The sequence below is a fragment of the Galeopterus variegatus genome, unplaced genomic scaffold (genome assembly GCF_000696425.1).
Source record: "Galeopterus variegatus unplaced genomic scaffold, G_variegatus-3.0.2 Scaffold4773, whole genome shotgun sequence".
In the NCBI taxonomy this organism is placed as follows: Eukaryota; Metazoa; Chordata; class Mammalia; order Dermoptera; family Cynocephalidae; genus Galeopterus; species Galeopterus variegatus.
The window spans coordinates 75667-93460 of NW_007730884.1; the positions used below are offsets into that span (position 1 = coordinate 75667).

At 47.3% G+C, this 17794-nt stretch overlaps 1 protein-coding gene across 1 annotated transcript in view; it reads left to right on the forward strand.

The window, feature by feature from the left end:
* Window positions 1-16666, forward strand: part of LOC103603746 (sialic acid-binding Ig-like lectin 10) — a 32517-nt gene extending 15851 nt beyond the window's left edge. The window contains exons 5-6 of the mRNA XM_008588324.1: window positions 16405-16480; window positions 16538-16666. Coding sequence (XP_008586546.1) covers window positions 16405-16480; window positions 16538-16666 — 205 coding nt within the window. The remainder of the gene's footprint in view (window positions 1-16404; window positions 16481-16537) is intronic.
* Window positions 16667-17794: the final 1128 nt, after the last annotated feature.

The window sequence follows — 17794 nt, forward strand, 5'->3', positions numbered from 1 at the left end:
GGACCATTATAAGATTCATGGTATATCCACACAACAGAACACCAGACAGCTGTCGAAAAGACCGAGGAAGCTCCCCACGTACTGATATGCAGACATACCAGGGTACTTCAGAAAGTTTGTGGAAAAATAGAATTGAAAGGTAATATGCCAGAAATGTTAAGATAAAGAAGAAAGTACACACACACACACACACACACACACAAAACCCCAAAGCAACACCAACCAACCGAACAAACAAACAAAAGAAAACCTGTCCAAAACCAGAAAGTATACATATTGAGACATTCTGGGGTTGCAAGAGAAGTGGAGAAAAGGCACAGCCAGAAAGAAGGGCCACTGGGCTGAAGGTCTGGGACTTTGTCCTGCAGGTATTGGGGAACCATGGGAGAACTGTGAGCAGGGTAGGTGCAGGGCCAGCTCTGGGGCCAGCTGGGGGAAAGACCAGAGGCCAAGAGGCCAGCAAGAGGGTCCAACCCAAGGAAATAGGGATTCATATCCTCATTTGATGGGGTGGGGTGGGGTGTGCTGGTCACAGAGCCAGCAAGGGGAGGAAGCCTGGTCTTCTGGCCCCCAGCCTGGGGCCCCTTCTTGGGGGTAGAGACTGAGCACAGCATTAACCACAGGGCTTTTTGCCTTAGAATGAAGATGCTTAAATGGTGGGAGGAAAAGCAAATTTCCAAGACCAAAGAGTCCCTGACCCTCAAGAAGCCAGAGTTACTGGAGCAGCCAGAAATACCTAAGGAGTCTGAAGCAAAAACCCCATCAGCCTGGGCTACAGGTAAGTCTCTCGGCCAATCTGAGTCCCAGCCATCAACCAGCAGGGCTGCAGGCCAGACCCCACTTGCCACCAGGGGGCACTGGTTAAGAATGGAGATTCTTAGCCCTGCCCCACCCCCCAACCTGCACGCCCCAAACCTGCCAACCTGAGCCCCAGTGCCAGAGCCCAGATGGTCTGCACTTGCAGCAGCAATGTAGCTCCATCAGATGTGTGGCACTGGCATGGAGAAGCAGGGCTGGGTCTTATCTGGGAGTCTGTACAGGTTTGCTTGCCCTTCATGCTGAGGTCCCCTTGGACTAGCCAAGCCCTGCCCTGCGGATGGTGAGGATTCTGTCAGGGTTGAGCCCCAGCCCCTGCCCCGTGGATGGCCCACTGGGACATCGACAGCGTCGCCCAGCCAAAAGAGGACAGTAAATAGTAGAAGGGGGGCTTTATTAGTCTGTAGGACTGCCATAACAAAGTACCACCTACTGCGTGGCTTAAAACACCAGAAATTTATTTTCTTACAATTCTGGAGTCTAGAAGTCGAGATCAAAGTGTCGGCAGGGTCGATTTCTTCTGAGGACTCTCTCCTTGGCTTGTAGATGGCCGTCTTTTCCCTGTGTCCTCACGTGGTCCTCTTTCTGTGCATGTCTGTGTCCTGATCTCCTCTTCTTATAGGGATAGCAGTCACTAGATTAGGGCCCGCCCATATGACCTCATTTTAAGTTATTCACCTCTGTAAAGGCTCTATATCCAAATGTGATCATATTCTCAGGTACTGGCGGTTAGGATTTCAACATAGAAATTTGAGGGGGATACAATTCAGCCCATAACAGAGGCTTAAAGGAGCTAGGTGGATCCCTTCATGGGTGGGAGACCCAGAGAGGGGAAGGGGCTTGCCCAAAGGCAGGGGAACACAGCATTTGTTTCTCCCGCAGTCTAGAGCTCTTCAGAGAGAAAGAAGAGAGTAGACAAGTGAATTCCAACATGGATTGTGACACACACGTGGCCTCACTGGCCCAGTCAGACCTGCACAGAGCTTCAGAGCACAACAATGGCTCCATCTCAGGCTCTAGACCCAGAGGCCTGCTGCCAGGCCCCCACCTGTCCACTCAGCAAACATCCCCCGGGGACTCCCCTGTGCCAGGCCTTACGTCGGCCATGCAGGGAACACGCCTTATGCCTGCCCCCAAGGAGCAAGCCGCATGGGCAGGCAGGCCACCACATACAAACAGTGACCAAACACGGAGGACATGTGAGGGAGGCAGTGCTTGGAAACAGACTGTCACTACTGCAGAGGCCACACGGGCCACTGTGAACCCAGATGACTAGGCAATGGCGAGCCATCGATCAAACCAGCCTCAGAATTCCACAGAGAGAGAAACTGAAACACTGCAGAACCCCAGAGGGAATCTCTGCAGGGGCGTGGGGGACCATGGGGCTCCGTCCTCCTCACATCCACATTGCAAACAGGGAAACTGAGGCTCGCTGTACCTCAGGCCACATAGCAAGACTGTGAGCTGCTCAGGACTCCTGAATCCTGGGCCCCTGGACCCCTAGAGTCCCTGTCCCTGACTATTTTCTCCTGATCTTATAACACTGGTGCGGAGATTGCAACTCAAAAGCTCACAGCAGCCAGGCAGGGAACAAAATGAATGCAGGAGGCCTGGTGGGGGCTGCGCCCGTCTTAAGAGCAGGGGCCCCTCCTGAAGTGTGGCCAACAGCAGCGAACTCCACTCCTACTCCTACCCACCCCCAGTCCTGAGTGGCAACACAGGAGTTGCCAATTCTTCTGAGTATGTTTTTCCAGGAAAATCCACAGATCCAGATTTCAGTGTGAAATTTCTTGATTCAAACATGTTAGTAATTGAGAACATGTTTTTTAAAAGGTCTGGGTCAAAGAAAAGCCATATGCAGACCCCCCACTTAAAAATCTAACTAGAAGCATAGATATTGGGGGGGTGCCCTCTTCCTACACCCACCTCCCGCCTAAAGCAGGTGAAGTTATTCAGAACACAGACACCTTGCCAAGTACAACCAGAATCCCCAGGCACTGGGAAAGAGCTTGGGTCTGGGAGGATGAGGAAGAGTTCCCTAGATAGAGAAGAACATTCCAGGTATTTCTCTTGTGGCCACAAACATCTCCCTGAGGACTCTCCTATGCCAGGCCCAGAGCTGGGGACACAGAGAGGAGTCAGACCTGGTCCTGACTATAAGAACCTCCAGGTTGTCACAGCCCCATGTGGCCAGGCTTGTGTCCCAGGAAGCAACTGGGGGGAGTGAGGGGCCAGCACTGGGAGAGGGAGGGCTATATTCTGCCTGGAGAGCCAGAGGGTTGCCACCTGAGCTGGGCAGACATGTAGGGAGGGGTGATGGCATGCCAGGCACGGGAAGCCACAGGATCAGAAGCAGGAGGCATTGGCGCTGGGGGAGGATGGAGGTCAGAGTGCTCCAGCAGGGCAGGGTGAGCAGCATTTTGGGGGAAGGGGGCAGAGGACAGTGAGAAATGAGCCAAACAAGGTGCCCCAGGCTGGGCCTGGGCAAAGCTTCTCTACAAACAGACATCAACTGTCACCCAGCCAACCCTCAGGAAAAATAAGAGAGGAGCTGATCCCTGGCCAGCTTCCCTTTTCCTCTGAAGGATACACATGACAGTGACAATGTGCCTGAGTTTGACTTCAAAGTCCCCATGCTCTGCTACATAGAGGATCGTGGAGACAAGGAGACCAACTCCAGGAAAAATGTGACCGACTCCAGAAAAATGTAACATCCCCGTGGATGGGAAGTGGGGTGGGAGTAGCAGGGAGCTGGCAGCAGCTCTACAAATAAAGATGAGGTTAGAAAGTGGAATTGTCTCCCAAGAAGTGGTTACAGGGCTGAATTCTTTCCCCAGAGTGAAGGGAAAGACATAAGAGGTCACTATGGGGTAAGACAGACAGACAGAGCTCCAATGCCAAGCTGTGTGACTCTCAGCAAGTCACTCAGACTCTCTGAACCAGTCTGAGAATCACAAACTTAAAGGGTAGTCATGAGACTCATAGGGGAAGCCCATGCAGAGGACCCAGAGGAGACTAGAGCTCACTTCCTTCTGAAGCCTTGTGTGTCAGGGGTCCCCAAGACCACTCTTAGGTTGGATGATTCACTAGGACTCACAGAGCTCAGCACAGCTGTTATGCTCAGTTAAGGATACAGATTAAAATCAGCAAAGGGAAAAGGTGCATAGGTCAGAGTCTATGAGAGACCTGGCACAAGCTTCCAGCTGTCCTCTCCCAGTGGAGTCATACGAACAGCACTCAATTATCCAGCAACAACGCATGACAACAGGTATGGTGTATTGCCAGCTAGGCAAATTCACTTGAGCTTTAGTGTCCAGGGTTTCTATTGGAGGTTGTTTATGTAGGCCTGGATGACCACCCACATGACTGACTTTAGTTACTCAGTCTCCAGCACCGCTAGAGGTCAAAATGATACAATGTGGCCCAAGGACCCCATCATCGATTGCATTGTTAGCATAGATTATCTCACATGGCCCAAGACCCTCTTGTTGTAGGATGCCATTATATCCCAAGGGCTTAGACATGATCTCCTGGGCCAATCAAGGGCCAAACCTTTCTTTGGAATGTGCGGGGTTTGGACAACCTAGGCCTGCTGAGTCAAACCTCGACCACACCCCTGTCTAATGCCTGCTCAGGTTCTGGGAGTGCAGGAGATGCAGACGAGTCAGCCACGAACCAGTGGGGGCAGCAGACACAGATGGCCCGGGAGAGAGCAGGATGTGTGGTGCTGGAGCCGCGTGGAGCACGGCGGAAGCCCTGGTGAGGTGTCTTCTCCAGCATAGCAGTCGGGGCCTGCACAGAGTAGTGCCTGAGCTGAGTCCTGTGCGATACGTGGTAGTTCTCCAGGGAGCCAGGAGGGGACAGGATTTCCAGGTGGTGACAATCTCTCTCCCATACATTCGTCTGTTCATTTATTCGTTCATTCTTTCATTCAGAAAGCTGTGATGGTGGGGATCCCGTCTGCCCCTGCAGCTTCTGTCATACGGTCAAACGAGGGTACATCAAAAAGTTCGTGGAAAGATTTGTATTGCCTTTTAATTCTACTTTTCCACAAACTTTTTGAAGTACCTTGTATTTCCTGGGCTTACCGCTGTGCTTTTTTCTTTCCCTCCCTGACTCTGCCTTGGAGTTCTTTCTCTTTCTGGTTTATCCCCACCCACCTCCTGTCTCCCTGTCGTTCTCAACCTCACTTGCCATCCTTCTCCCTCCCTCCCCCTCTGTTTCTCCTTCCTTTAAAAAAAAAAATTTCATTGTATATATCTAAACTGTGCAACACAATATTTTGATATATATATATACACAGTGAAATCGTTACTATAGTCAAGCAAATTAACATATCCATCATCTCGGTTACCTGTTTTTGATATTGTAATGGCAAGACCACTTAAAATCTACACTTTCAGCAAAAATCTCACATATACACTCTTCACGCTGTGCCTTAGATCTCTTTACTTGTTGGTTTTCCATATCTCCTGTTATGTACTTTGGCCAGCATCTCTGCATTTTCTCCCCACCCCTTCCCTCTATCCTTGCTAATCACCATTTTATTCTCTATCTCTGTGTATTTGACTTTTTAAAAAATTCCACATATAAGTGAGATTATGCAGTATTTATCTTTCTGTGTCTGCCTTATTTCACTTTGCATAATGTCCTCTAAGCTCCTCCATGTTGTTGCAAATGGCAGGCTCTCTTTTTCTAAGGCAGAATAATATTCCATTGTTTCTCCTTTCTTTCTCTCTTTTACTATTTCTCATTCTTCCCTCCCTTTCTTCATTTGCTCATTTAGCAATCATTTCCCCAAGGCCTCTAGATGCCACACTACACGGACACGGAGATGAGATGGGTTAATGCCTGTCCAGACCAGGATAGAGATTCATCCAGTGCGGGTAGGGGTGGGAGCCAAATGGCCTAAAGCGCTGAGACCTATTAGAAGAGGATGCTTGTATCTCTGTCTAGGCTGGCGTCACTTCTGATTAGTTGGGACTCTCTTTGTGGATGAAAGAGTGGGGCTGAGTCTCTGGAGCAAACTCCTAGCTCAGTCAATGGTCAGTTGTGTTGATGAGTAAGTCTACAAGGAGGAGATCCAAGGAGGTGATCATGGGCAGATGGTTTTGCATAAACCTCCTCTATTCCTTCAGGAAATGATGGAAACAACCATGATAATGGAACTGGCCAGGACCGAGCATGTCCTAAGCCCTCACATGCCTTCATTCACTCCATCCAGCAGCCCTGTGGAATCAGTCTGGTTGTCATTCCCATCTTACAGAGGAGGAGTTAAGAAGCCTCCCTAAGATCACACTCCTACCTTATGAGCAGAAGCCATCCCCCTGTCCTTACCCATGAGGAAGCTGAAGTTCAGAAAGAAGAGGGTCCTTCCCAGGGTCTCACAGCCTGAGGAACCAAGCTGGATCAGGGGTACCCCTGCCCTCTCCTGCCTGCTCCTAAGAGGTAGGCCCGTCAGGATTGCTTCTCCCATTTCAGAGACAGGAAGGCTAGAGTGCAGACTGGAGAAGGGATTTGTCTGGGGCCCCAAAGTTGCTTTAGGCTTTGCTGTCTCAAGGAGCAGGTCTAAGATCCCCCTCCCATCTTACTTCAAAAGACTGTCTGTCTGTCTCTTTCTCTCAATTCCATTAACAGATAGTTACTCCTTTGTGTGCCCTGTACTCTGCTAGGTTTTAAGAATGGCCATGGATAGGGCTGCTACTGTCCCTGCCTCTCCTGGGTAGGAGTCTCCCCACCCACGGGTCACTGCCGGGGGTGCCATGAGAGCGTGAATCTTAAAGGTTGGCCACTCAGGTGATGGAGCTGGGCCACCTGTGTTTGGGTTCCAGCTCAGGCCCTTAGTGTGGGCCAATCCCATGTCCCCTAACCCCAGTGTCACCTGTAAAATGAGACCCTGCATCACTGTGAGGTGAAGAGGAGTTGATGATTCTTCAGTACCCCGCCTGGTGTTAAGGGCACCATAACAGGAGTTCTTAGGTCTGTTGAACTCTTTGCCCACGACAGGCCATATATTAAGCACAGTGTTACACGGGTCCTCCCATTTGTATAAGGGTCCACCAGAGAAACAGAATCCATAGTAGATTCATATTAAGAGATTCATTGCAAAGAAGTGGCTTACGTGATTGTGAGGGTTGGCTAGGCAGGTGCTATGTACTGAATGTGTCCTCCAAAATTCATACGTTGAGACTTAATCCCCAGGGTGATGGTATTTGGAGGTGGGGCCTTTGGGAGGTGATTAGGTCATAAGGATGGAACGTACATGGATGGGATTAATGCACTTATAAGGAGTTCTCCCCTGCACCATGTGAAGATGCAGTGAGAGGCGCCATTTATGAACCAGGAAGTGGGCCCTCACGAGACACCAAATCTGCTGGTGCTTTGATCTTGGACTTTCCAGCCTCCAGGACTATAAAAAATTTCTGTTGTTCAAAAGCCACCCAGTGTGTGGTATTTTGTTATAGCAGCCTGAATGGTCTAACACAGCGGGTCTGAAATCCATAGGAAAGGCAGACAGGAGGGGCAGGCTGGAAGTGCCCAGGCAGCTGCCGGAGCTACTGCCCAGAAGCAGAATTGTTTCTTCTCCTGGGAAACCTCCATTCTGCTCTTAATACCTTTCAGTGGATTGAATCAGACCCACCTACATTATTGAAGTTAATCTCTGTTCCTTAAGTCAACTGATTAGAACAACAATGACAACAAGAAAAGGTAACTGTGAGGTGACGAATATGTTAATTTGCTTGACTGTGGTAATGATTTCACTATGTATATGTCTATCAAAACATCATGTTGTACACCTTGAATATATACAATAAAGTCAACTGATTACAGGTAACAGTCACATCTACAAAATACCTTCACGGCAACACCTCTCTCGGTATTTGATTGAACAATTAACGGCTCTAGCTTAGCCAAGCTGACACATAACATAGACCATCACATAGTTGGGTCTCCACCACAGCCCTGTGATGTGGGTGTCATTATTATCCCCATCTTGTAGAGAATGACAATGAGACTCAGAGAAGTTAAAGAGCCTGCCTGACTGAACACAGGTAGGGACACCTGAGCCAGTACTTGGAGCCCCACTCTCACCCCATCCAACCTTGCTCAGTGAATGTCTTCAGCTACTAGTATTAGCACCCAGCAAAGTTCCAGGGACTTGACACAAAAAAGGAAAGTATGTCCCAAAGTAGGTAATCATACCTAACCTTGTCCTGGGAAGCAAGCAGTTGGGAGGAAAGTCCTTGAAGATAAGGGGAGTTTAGTCAATGAGAGAAGTAAGGACTCACTTATTCTTTCAAAAGTATACTGGGTGCCTGCTGTGTGCCAGTCCCTGAGGACATAGCACTGAATAAGGAAGACATGGCCTCTGCCCTCTGGAAGCTTAGAGTCTATGGTAGGGAAAAACAATGAACATGTAAGTAGACAATTATACACTGCAATAAGGAAATGCATGTTGGGGTAAGGAATGAGATAGAAAATGGCAGGTGTCCTTGCTCAGCCAGGGTGGCCATGGAAGACCTCTCTGAAGAGGTGAGACATACAAGGTGGTGGAAGAGGAGGGTCCAGGCAGAGGGCAGAGATGAGCAAGAGCCAATGGAAGAATTCTCCAGAAGGCTGCTGTGGTTCTCATGGAACCCAAACAAAGGCCCATTGAGAACCCATAAACACAAGGTGTGGGACCTCTTCTAACATCTCCTATTCTTATTTTAACTCCCAACTTTTGGTTTTAATGAATTTTTTGAAGAGGTTTGGCATGAGCAAGTTTTGAAAGGGTATAAGATGAAAAAGCAAGATTTCTAACTCAGTTCCCCTCCCCAGAGACAACTGTTCCTGGTGCCTTGTGTTTCTTTACAGAGCAGTAACTCCCCAGGGGTCATTTTTGGTTATCGTGACTATGGGAAAAAAGATGCTACTGGAGTCTAGTGGGTGGAGGTCAAGAATGCTGCTCAACATCCTGCAATGCACAGGACAGTCCCCACCACAAAGAATCATCTAGCCCCAAATGTCAGTAGTACTAAGGTTGACAAACCCCAGTATAGAGGAATCTGGTGTACATACAAGCATATGCGTTGCTTATACACTTCTTTTCTTCTTATTCACAGTGTTCTGTGCTCTGCTTCTTTTCAGAAGTATGCTTAGAATACGTTCCATATCAGCAGCCTCACTTTTTTTAACAGCTTCCTAGTAGTCCATTGTATGAATGCACTATAATGTATCTACACAGCCCCCACTGATGGGCATTGACATATTATCTCTGAGTACTGCAAACAACACTACATTGATGATCTTCATCCATTTTTCTTCTCTGCAGAGAAAATTCTGGGTGTGGACTCTCCAGGTCAAAGAACAAGTGCATCGTCTTCATGGATCATGTCAAATTTCTTTCCATAGAAAAGTAGTCAATGTCACTCTCGTCAACAACTGGAATCACCAATCTAGAGTATTATCAGGTTCTTTGATCTTTCTCCATCCAATAGGTTAAAAAAAAGTATCTGTGGCCATCTAGATTTTTATACAATTTATTAGATGTGAAATTGAGCATTTTTTACACTTTTGAGCCTTCCAAGCATTGTCTTCAGTGGGATTCAGGCCTTGGCCTGTGCCCTGTAAAGCCTCTAGCACAATGCAAAACACTCAATGAATAATAAGAAAAGCCAATATTAGCACGATGTCGGCAGAATCCTGGCCAGAAAGAGACAGCCCTCTCCAGTGGGATTTCTTAAGCAGATTTTCTAATAAAGGTACCATTTACAGAGGTATGAATGATGTTAGGAAAACAAGGGGTGGTAAGGCTCCCAGGTACCAGCAACAGGAGGAAAGGCTTCCTGCCAGGTTCTGCCAAATCCTAGAGAAACCAGGGGGAGAAATGGTACAGCTGAAGACTTGTAGAGAACTGTGACCATGGGAGAGGGGCTGCCTGACAGGCATTGTGGCTTCCATGTCAGAACCAACGCAGGGCAGCTGGCGGGGAGGACAGTATTTTCCAGCCACCTCGCAGTATTCTGCCTGCGCGTCTCTTTGGCCAAACCCACCCTGAAGTTGAAGGGTAAGGGAGCTGCTGAGATGGTCAGTTGAGGTCAGCCTCCTAGGAATGGAGGGTGGAGGAGGGCTGGTGTGATAGACCGAATAATGGCTTCCAAAGACATCAGGTCCTAATCCCTGGAGCCTGTGAATCTCACCTTATAAGGAAAGAGAGTCTTTGCAGATGTGATAAAGTTAAGGATTTTGAGATGAGGAGATTATCCTGGATTATTTGGGTGGGCCCTAAATGCAATCACAAGTGTCCTTAGAAAAGGGAGTCAGAGGGAGATTTGGTCACAGGCAGAAGAGAATACAGTCATGTGAAAACAGAAGCAGAGATTGGAGTGATTCGGTCACCAGCCAAGGAACACTGGCAGTCACCAGAAGCTGAAAGAAGCAAGGAAGGGATTCTCCCGCTAGAGCCTCTAGAGGGAACAAGGCCCTACGGACATCTTGATTTCAGACTTCTTGCCTCCAGAACTGTAAGAGAATAGATGAGTGTTGTTTTAAGCCACCGCATTTGTGATAATTTGTTACACCAGTCTCAGGAAGCTAATGTAATGGGGAGGATGGAAGATGGACAAAGAGGCAGCTCAGCAGTCAACCATTATGACTGTCACTCTGGGCCAGATAGTGGGCTAAGTGCTTTCCACACATTAGGTAACTCCTGTAATTCTCACAGCAACTCTATGAAGTGGGAACTATTAACACCCCCCGTTTGCTGAATGAAGAAACTGAGGTATGGGAAGATTAAGCAATTTGTCCTGCCAAGTATGAATTATTAACTCTAACTGTTGATCATCTAAAAGGTGTAAAAGATAACTCAAAAGAATACCCTGCGACTCAGGGAGAAACAAGAGAAAAAGTTTGTTCCAAGGAAGGAACAAACTTGGAAAAGGGTCTTCCTCCCCTCACTAGGCCAGGATTTGGCCCACATTGGAGAAGGTCTGGTTGTGGCCCAGGTGTGGATGGTAGGGGTTGCCCAGGTCAGAGCTGGTCCACAGATGCTGAGCAGGCAAAAAACACCCTCCAAAGTGTAGGCAAGCTGAGGCCCAGAGGCTGATTCTAGGACAGACTGGGAAGTCATTCCTGTGGATGTCACTGAAACTTGATGGGGTGAGTGCCACTATATATAGGATGCTTCAGGCTGAGGAAACAGCCTGAGAAAAGTATGGAGACATGTGAGCCTAAAATAGTCTGCCATGTTGGATGGATGGGGAGCACAAGGAAAGACAACAGGAAAGGTGAGCCATTTAAAAGGTCTTGGGTGCCAGCCCACGTTTCTGGGTTATAGAAAGCAGAGCATACTACATTACAGCCACGGATCAGGGTTCCAAGCTACCGATCATCATGGGAGCCCCCAAGAGGGAGCCAGACACTTGCCCATCTAGGGAAGGGGACCAGATTGGGGGAACCCTAGAAGGACAAATCTGAGTGTGCGAGCTACCCTGCCTGGGCTTGCGTCCAGATCTGCTGCTTCTTGGCTGGGTGACCCTGGGCAGGTACTCCCACACTGTGCCTACGTCCCCTAACCTGGGAAGTGAGGACAACAGTAGTTCTTCTTCCAGAAGTAGGAGTCTGGGCCACGTAGGACTCTCGGCATGGGTTGCACGAGAGTTCCATGGGTTTTCTATACAGGTAAATGGCTTAGAGCATAGTAAACATTCAGTAAAGGGCAGCAATATCGAGAGATAGCATAGCATAGTGGTTAAGAGCACAGGACTCTGGAGAGGTGAGAGGGCTTTTTGGATGGGAGGTGGTCAACTGGGACAACTTGTCTGTTTTCTTTGTATTGAGCTTTTATTTTTTCTTTTCCTTTTCCCGTGTCCGGCAACGGATCGCAACCCTCAGTGTCGCCCCCGCCCCAGACCAGGACCGGCAACGGGATCGCAACCCTCGGTGTTGCTCCCGCCCCTCGCTCAGCCAGTGAGCGGGAACCGGTCTGTATGTGGGATCCGAACCCTCGGCGGGAGCGCCGCCGCACTTCCCAAGCGGTGCACTGTAGCAGTGCGCCACTGGGCCGGCCCTGTTTTCTTTGTATTGAGGTCTAAAACACACTCAGTAAAGGACACAGATGTTAAGTGTTATAGCTTAATGGAAATATATATAAGTATAAACAAAACCATATACAAATATATATACATTTATATACAACATATATACATGTTATCTGTAGAGAACTTATACATGTATATATGAGGGTACTTCAGAGAGTTAATGGAAAGATTTGTATTATCTTTTAATTCTATTTTTCCATGAGCTTTTTGAAATACCCTCATATATGTGTCAAACATAGAGAGAGAACATATACAGAGAACCTTACCGCTAATAGTGGGAATCTGTTGTATAATGTTGCACGAGCACTGAATTAGTGAATACTGAATCATTGCTGCTAGAGGTAATGCACACATATGCACAGATACTTCACATAGATTACAATCTTGAATCCTAAAAAAGGACTCATCCTAGTAGATTCTATTCTCTCCATTTTATAAATGCCATTTAGAAGTGTGAAGTAATTTACCCGAAGCTGCGCCACTTCCAACTCTTCCAGCTGGCCCCAGAGACCTTTTGGCACTGCATCATCCCCCACGGTCTCCATCCTCTGGGCATCTCTGCTTGAGAGATGAGACAAGAGGCAGAGTGTTGCCTTGTACCTTTGCTAGGAACATGTGTGTCCAGAACTCAAAATTTTAGCCACTCTGTGCATGTCCACAAATAACTACTAAAGCCATGAGTACTGAAGTAAATTTTAGTACTCATGGGCTAAAAGAGGGCTAGAAATAAATTTTAGTGAGTAGGCGAATTTGTAAATACAGAATCTGGGAATATTACAGATTGACTATATCTCCGTCTATTCAACTAGCATGCGGATCAGGAGGTAAACATGTACACGGTAGCACGCTTCCTCCTGGTGACCACGTATTTCGTCCTTTACTCCCCCCACTCAGAGTAATTACAATTCTGACTCCTACTACTGTAGATTATTTTAGCCAGGTATTGAACTTCCTATAAATGGAATCATACAGTATGTACTCTTTTGTATGTCATTTTCTACTCCATATTATATCCGTGAGATTCATCAATGTTGTAGCCCATATTGGTAGCTTGTTCCATTTTATTGCCAAATAATATTTCATGGTATGAGTATACCATAATAAATTTATCCATTCATCTGCTCCCAGATATATGCTTTATTTCCAGTTTGAGGCTTTCATGAATAAAGCTGCAATGAACATTCATATGCAAGTCTTTGTGTGAACATGTAGTTTCATTTCTCATGGATAGACACCTGGGATGAAATTGCTGGGTCATAGGGTGAAAGGATGTTCAGCTTTAGTAGATACTGACAGAAAGTTCCCCAAAGCAATAGTGCCCATTTATGGTCCCACCAATGGTGTATGAGAGTTCCAAGTGCTCCACATCCTTGTGAACACTTGCTATTGTCAACTCTTTTAATTTTAGCCATTCTGGCAGGGGAGTAGGAGTATATCCTTGTGGTTTTGATTTTATTTCTCTGGTGACTAATGATGTTGGGTATCATTTTGTGATTATTGGATATCACTTTTTTTTTCAAAATGCTTGTGCAACTCTTTTGCCCATTTTAAAAATTGAGAAGTATCATTTTACTTGATTTGTAGGAGTTCTTTACATATTATGGATACAAGTTTGTTGTCAGGTGCAATATAACAGATGTCTTCTACCATGTTCTGAGGATATAGAGGAAAAGAACTAAGTTTTTTTATTCTCTCACTCAACAATCAACACAGAAGACCTCTGTGACCTTTGGTCACCAAGAAGTGAGTGGAGATTTCTCCCTACAGCAATCAATCCGTAAATTTTGCAGCAGATATCAGCTGGATGTCTTCTAATTCAATTCAGTTCGGAAACTATATGCCTGGAGATAGTCTCAGATCCCACAGGTTGAGGGCTCAGTCCTGCAACACTGCCCTCCACTTCTGATGCCAATCACAAGCCCCAAGTTGTTTTACCTGGGCTTCTCATCGACCGGCTATAAATCAGGGTTCCCATGAACCTCTCCTTGGGTTCAATTGATTTGTTAGAATGGCTCATAAAACTCAGGGAAACACATTTACTGATTTATTATAAAGGATACTACAAAGGATACAGATGAAGAGATGCATAGGGCAAGTTATGGAGGAAGGGGTGTGGAGCTTCTATACCCTCTCCAGGCTTGTCACCCTCCAGGAATTTCCATGTGTTCAGCTATCCACAAGCTCCCCAAGCCCAGTCCTTTTGGGTTTTTACAGAAGCTTCGTGACATAGGCATCAGTGACTAAATCACTGGCCACCAGTGATCAACTTAACCTTCAGCGCCTCTCCCTGTCCTGGAGGTTGGGGAGGCTGAAAGTCCCAACCTTCTAATCCTGCCTTGGTTTTTCCAATGACCAGCCCCCATCCAAAAGCTATCTAGATGCTGCCAGCCATCAGTCAACTCATTATCACACAAAAAGACATTAGTTTGTAGATTCCAAGAACATTAGGATTTGTATGCCAGGAAACAGGGACAAAGATTTAATGTATATTTCACAGTATCTCACACGTCTATGGCTTTGAGCACTTAAAAAAAGAATTCTCCGTCTCTGTTTCCTCATCTGTGAAATTGGGATAAAGACAAGATGCACTTTGGAAGAATGTCATGACCCTCCAAAGAGATAATACATTAAAAGTGCTTAGAAAGAAGTCTACATATAGTAGACACTCATGTTGTTATCAGGCCTGGAACAGGTCATTTCAGGAAAAGGGAGCTCCTGTCCTCATCCTAAGTCTGAATGGTCCTGAATTCAAAGGAGAGCAATAAATAGCACTTTGCCAGGATCACAATGGATTTTGTAGTGATGTGCTGCTAAAGCCGCTCTCCAGAAAATAACAAGTCCTGATTTGTGGTGTTTGCTATTTGCCACGGTGTAAATACTCCCACAATGACCAAGATCAAACTAATAACGGCTTAACATTCATCTTTCAAAATTCCTGAAAATTTAACAATTAACGCTTTTGAGCCAGTGCAAGCTGACCACCAGCTCTTGCACCACCTGGTTATGTGAACTTGGGTGGGTCTCTTCCCCTCTCTTCATCTTAGTTCCCTCCATATGTCTAAATGTAGCTAGTAAGCCATCCAGCTCATTCATGCAGTATATATATATATTGAGTACCTACTATGTGTCAATCATTAGGTTGAACTCTAGAGGTATAGCTTTGAACAAAAAACCTGCCCTAGTGAAGCTTACATTCTGGAAGTAGGGCAGGGGTAGGGAGAGAGCAACTGAAAATAAACAAATGAACAAATAAAATAAGGAAATTGTAAAACAGAGAGGTTTGACATAGAGTTACTGTGTTGGGAATAGGGGCTACCTCGGATAGTGCAATCAACAAAGCCTTCTTAAAGGTGAGACCGAAATCATAAGAAAAACTCATGTGCCGATCTGGTGGGAAGACCATTCCAGTAGAGGGACTAGCAAGTGCAAAGGCCCTGAGGCTAGAACAAGTTTGGCTTGTTCGAGGAACAGAAAGAGGGCAATGGCAGCTAAAGCTGAGTGAGTGCTTGAGGCAGCCAGTGGCCCAGGTGCTTCACGTGTTAAGTGCTTGTTGATTTGAAGTTGGAGACAAAGGTAGAGACCAGGAGACCAAAGCACTGGCTGCTGCAGCCAGAGTCATAGAGGGAGAGATGGTGGCAGCTCAGACCAGGGTCGAATGAGAAGAAAAAGCAAAGTGGGGATCTCTTTTAGAGGCAGAGCCAGTGGCTCTTGCAGTCAGATTGGATATGAGGGGAGGGGAGAGGAATTGATGACAAATATACTTTAGAGATAGAGCACCCTGTGTTGGGTGAGTTCAGAAGCTTCTGCCTTGAACTGCTCCAGAAATATAGTAGACTCAGAGACTGTTTTCTTCCTGCCTCGGGCCTTTGCCAAGGGGACAGGGATGCCTTACCTGGTAGGCCTGGGGAGTGGACTATTTCTAGTACATGGATGCAAAGTGAAACGGAGGGGAAGGAACTGACTACAGGTTGGAATGCTGGGTAAAGCTAGCTGGTCCTTCAGGATCTCTTCTTCTCAATAACCTTAGGAAATAGGGATTATTCCATCTTAAAGGGATAGACACTGAAGTTTTGGAAAGACAAGTGACTTGTCCAAGGTCACACAACCAAGTCAGCAAAAGAATGGAAAGTTGGGATGTTTTGCACCTAAGCCCTGGATCACCTTCTCCTCTCAATCCCACCCTCAAGATCAGGTTCCCCCTTTTTTCCCCATTCCTCTATTATCGTGGAGATGAGGGTTGTGGTTTAGGAGAGAAGAGAATTTCACCCCAACAGTCAGTATTTTACTTATTCATGAAAGTAGACGAAGGAGCTGAACTGCATCCCACAGGAAGAAGGCTGGGGGGCCGGACTCCTAGCTCTGAGGGAGGGGGCTGGGGGCCCGGACTCCTGGGTCCGAGGGAGGAGGGGGGCTGGGGGCCCAGACTCCTGGGTCCGAGGGAGGAGGGAGCTGGGAGTCCAGACTCCTGAGTCTGAGAGGCGAGGGCGCTGGGGGCCTGGATTCCTAGGTCGGAGGGAAGAGGGGGCCGAGGAATCGTGAGTCTGGAGGAACAGGAAGCTGGGAATCCCAGTTTCTTCTTTGAGGTAAAAGGAAGCTGTAGTCCCAGATTAAAAGTTCCTTTGTCCTCTCCTCCCCCGCAGTATGGGGGCACCCAGTACAGCCTTGTGGTGTTCAACACGGTAGACTGCGCTCCCGAGTCCTACGTACAATGCCACGCTCCCACCAGCAGCGCCTATGAGTTTGTCACCTGGCTCGATGGCATTAAGTGAGCTTTTCCCCCCACTTGGAGTGGGTTGGGGGACCCTGTGCGGACCGTGAATGGGTTTGAGCTGCAGGAACCATTTCCTCACATTGGATGGCTGAAAGGACTGTGAGGGTGATTTTGTTTTTGTCCATAAGTCGTTTCTCTAGTGGGTTCTGTGTGCTTAGCAATATTGCCTTCCATTTAACTTAATTTAATTTAATTTATTTATTTATTTTGAAAGATGAGTGGTAAGGGGATCTTAAGCCTTGATTTGGTGTTGTCAGCACTACACTCTCCCAAGTGAGCTATGGGCCTGCCCTTCCCTTCCATTTTAGAAGCAGAAAAATGTTCCCATTCAGGGAGGTTTGGTTGGGCTCCAAGAGCCATCTCGTCCTCCATATGTGATTCTCACCTTTTTTGACCCCTCATTCCCTGTCTACTCCAGTCGTCCTTTATCAGATGGATACATTGAAGCCTGAATACAGAGGGGATCAGAGGTATGCCAGGACAGATTCCTCTGTGATTTGGATCGGATTTAGATTACATTGCAGACTCTAGAGTCAAGCAGCCTGGGGTCAATCACAGCTATTCCACAACAGAACTCTCAGACCCAGAGTGCCTAATATAGTTCATCTCTGAAGTGGGGAGGTTAATAGTATTTGTGTTAGTTAGTTTTTGGTATTACTTATCCATTACTTTATAATAGATTACATCCAAACTGAATGGTTTAAAACTACCAACGTTTGAAAAAAGAAAAAATAAATAGAACTACCAACATTAATTTTCTTATGCAGTTTCTGTGAGTCAGGAATTCAGGAGTGGCTTAGCTGGATGGTTTGGCTCAGGGTTTCTCATGAGGTTGCAGTGAGGATGTCGGCTTGGGCTGCAGTCATCCAAGATGAAGTAGGGACTTGAAGGAGGAGGGAGCTGGGTTTTACGAGTGTCCCAGACCCCAGGTTCAGGGTGGGAAGAGCGGGGACGCCTAAGGTTAGAGGGGGTGGGGGCCGGGCCGCAATAACAAAGGCCTCTCCCTCCAACGAGCAACCCCCCCTCGGCCCCGCCTTCCCGGCCCCCCGCCTCCCCTGATTGGCCGGTCTCCCTGCCCGTCAGCGCCACCCCCTCCCCGAGTCTGCAGCAGCTCCGGCAGCCTCGT